The 2,143-nt window shown below is 37.1% G+C and overlaps 1 protein-coding gene across 1 annotated transcript in view; it reads left to right on the forward strand.

The window, feature by feature from the left end:
- Window positions 1-2,143, forward strand: part of LOC102201383 (stabilin-1-like) — a 96,057-nt gene that overhangs the window by 59,128 nt on the left and 34,786 nt on the right. The window contains exon 23 of the mRNA XM_005749491.1: window positions 527-661. Coding sequence (XP_005749548.1) covers window positions 527-661 — 135 coding nt within the window. The remainder of the gene's footprint in view (window positions 1-526; window positions 662-2,143) is intronic.

Here is a 2,143-nt window from a genome sequence, read left to right on the forward strand (position 1 = left end):
ATGCTAAACCTTTACAGTTAATATATATAACTGTAATAAGTAAGTATTAATCTAGTAAAGTAACATAAATAAAAAAGCTTTCCACAACAAATAAAAATCCAGACAGGGAAACTAGTACGAAAATTAATAAAAACATAAGCGTCCCACAGCTTGAGCCCCGTAGACCTCCATCACACAGTGACCACAAACTAGTAAAACACACTAGTGATTCATATTATTCTTTTTTAAGGTAGATTAGGTTTAGATATATTTAGCCTACATTCCTGAATGAAATTTAGAAAATGCCATTTTCTCTTTAACCAATTTAATTTGTGAAACTTTGAGAGTAGTATTTGAAAGCATTTGTTTTATTCACCATGTTTAAAGTTAAAACCAAAAGGAAATTAAAAGCATTTGTTGCCATATTCATATTAGTATAAATGATTGAGAGAATCAACTTTTAATTGTTTCTTATTAAATGTATTAAATGGCATGGCGTTGTGACACAGCTGTCAGTGAACTCAGTTTCTGTTTTGTTTGTGTATAGTCTTTGTCTGGAAGAGACCTGGAGTATCACATCTCAGCCAATCGGAGCAGATGGCCATTTAAGGAGCTGAATCATCAGACGGTCATCACATCGAGGCTCGGGTTCAACCTCACTGTTACTCAGGGCAACAATGAGGTCAGAGGACACACACACACACACACACACACACACACAGAGTTCCTCCAGTTTTAGTTGACAAAATATAATTTTGCTGACAAAAATTATTGATAAACTAAATTAACACTGGTTTAATATCAACATGGTGAAAATCCAATACAAAATATGAAAAAATAGCATCACTACTGTTGAAAAGTAATCAGATATAATTACTGAGAGAAAGAGCTGATGAGAGTACCTGTAAGTTACAAAAATGAAATACCTTTGTATTTATTTTGCAGATTGGCTATATTGTACATTTTGTACATATTGTATATTGTACATTTACATCATTGTAGTATTAAGTTTAATACGTTACAGTCTAAGCAGCATTTAGATATATGTATGATCAGTTATGTACTTTTTCCAACAACTTACTGTTACATATCCCTGCTCCTTTTGTTTTGGCACAAGAAAAAAAAAATCACAAACAAGAAAGTCACAAACACAGCTGGAGTGTTTTTGTCTCCTTCTGACAGCTTGAAACCAAACTGCATTTGTGGATCGTATCCAGAGGTTTATGTTCACTCAGGTCAGCCAGCGAGATGGAGGCTGGCTGTGGAAGCGGAAGTGTTCTTGTCATTTTGTGTTGGGAGTGATAATAAGTCTTTGAAAGCTTTGCTTTGCATTTTGAAGTGCGGCCAAGTAAGCACAGCTCCACAAACTCTGGTGGTGTGCCAGACGTGTTGTGGTAGAGAATAATGCTGATTTTATAGCTCCGTAACCACAGCTGCTTTTGGCTAAACCTCTCACTGTGCTTGTTCATTCTTACTCTCACTGGAATGAACAAGCTTGCTACTGCTGCTTATGTGATGGAGGAGATGCTACAAAGTTCACTATGCAATGAGATAAAGTCAACACACTGAGGGAACATGGTGTGTTTTATTTTTGGTGACACAAAGGTACTTAAACAACTTACCTTTTTCACAAACTAACATTACAAATTACTTCTTAATTGCAAAATGTGGTGAATTACTTGAACTCGTTGCGTAGTGAGTTTATCTCCTCCAGTACCTAACCAGCTTGTTAATTTCCCTCTGGGTGAAAGCTTAACTAGAAGGTAGCCTGCTAGCATATTGGTGGTTCATCACAGTCTGGAGTAGAGATTATTAGCATATCAGACACTTATATAAAGGCTGTCTTCTCCACCATCACTTTAGCTGTCACTGCCCTGCTCATTGAAGACTGGAGACATTCTACAATGCAGGCCTCGTAGTTGGCGTGTTAGTTTGTTTAAGCAGTTTGCTTTACATAATTTCCTCAGGGATTAATAAAGTATTCCATATGATATATAAATACCCCCCCCCCACACACACACACACTGTCTCAATTATTATACCATGCCACATGCTACAACAAGGTCTTCATGTGACACACACACACCCACACCACCACCACAGATGACACACACACACACACGCATAATCCAAAACAGTGTGCACTCCTGAATGCTCCTCCCTT

The sequence above is a fragment of the Pundamilia nyererei genome, unplaced genomic scaffold (genome assembly GCF_000239375.1).
Source record: "Pundamilia nyererei isolate P.nyererei 1_Seehausen unplaced genomic scaffold, PunNye1.0 scaffold00246, whole genome shotgun sequence".
Taxonomy (NCBI): Eukaryota; Metazoa; Chordata; class Actinopteri; order Cichliformes; family Cichlidae; genus Pundamilia; species Pundamilia nyererei.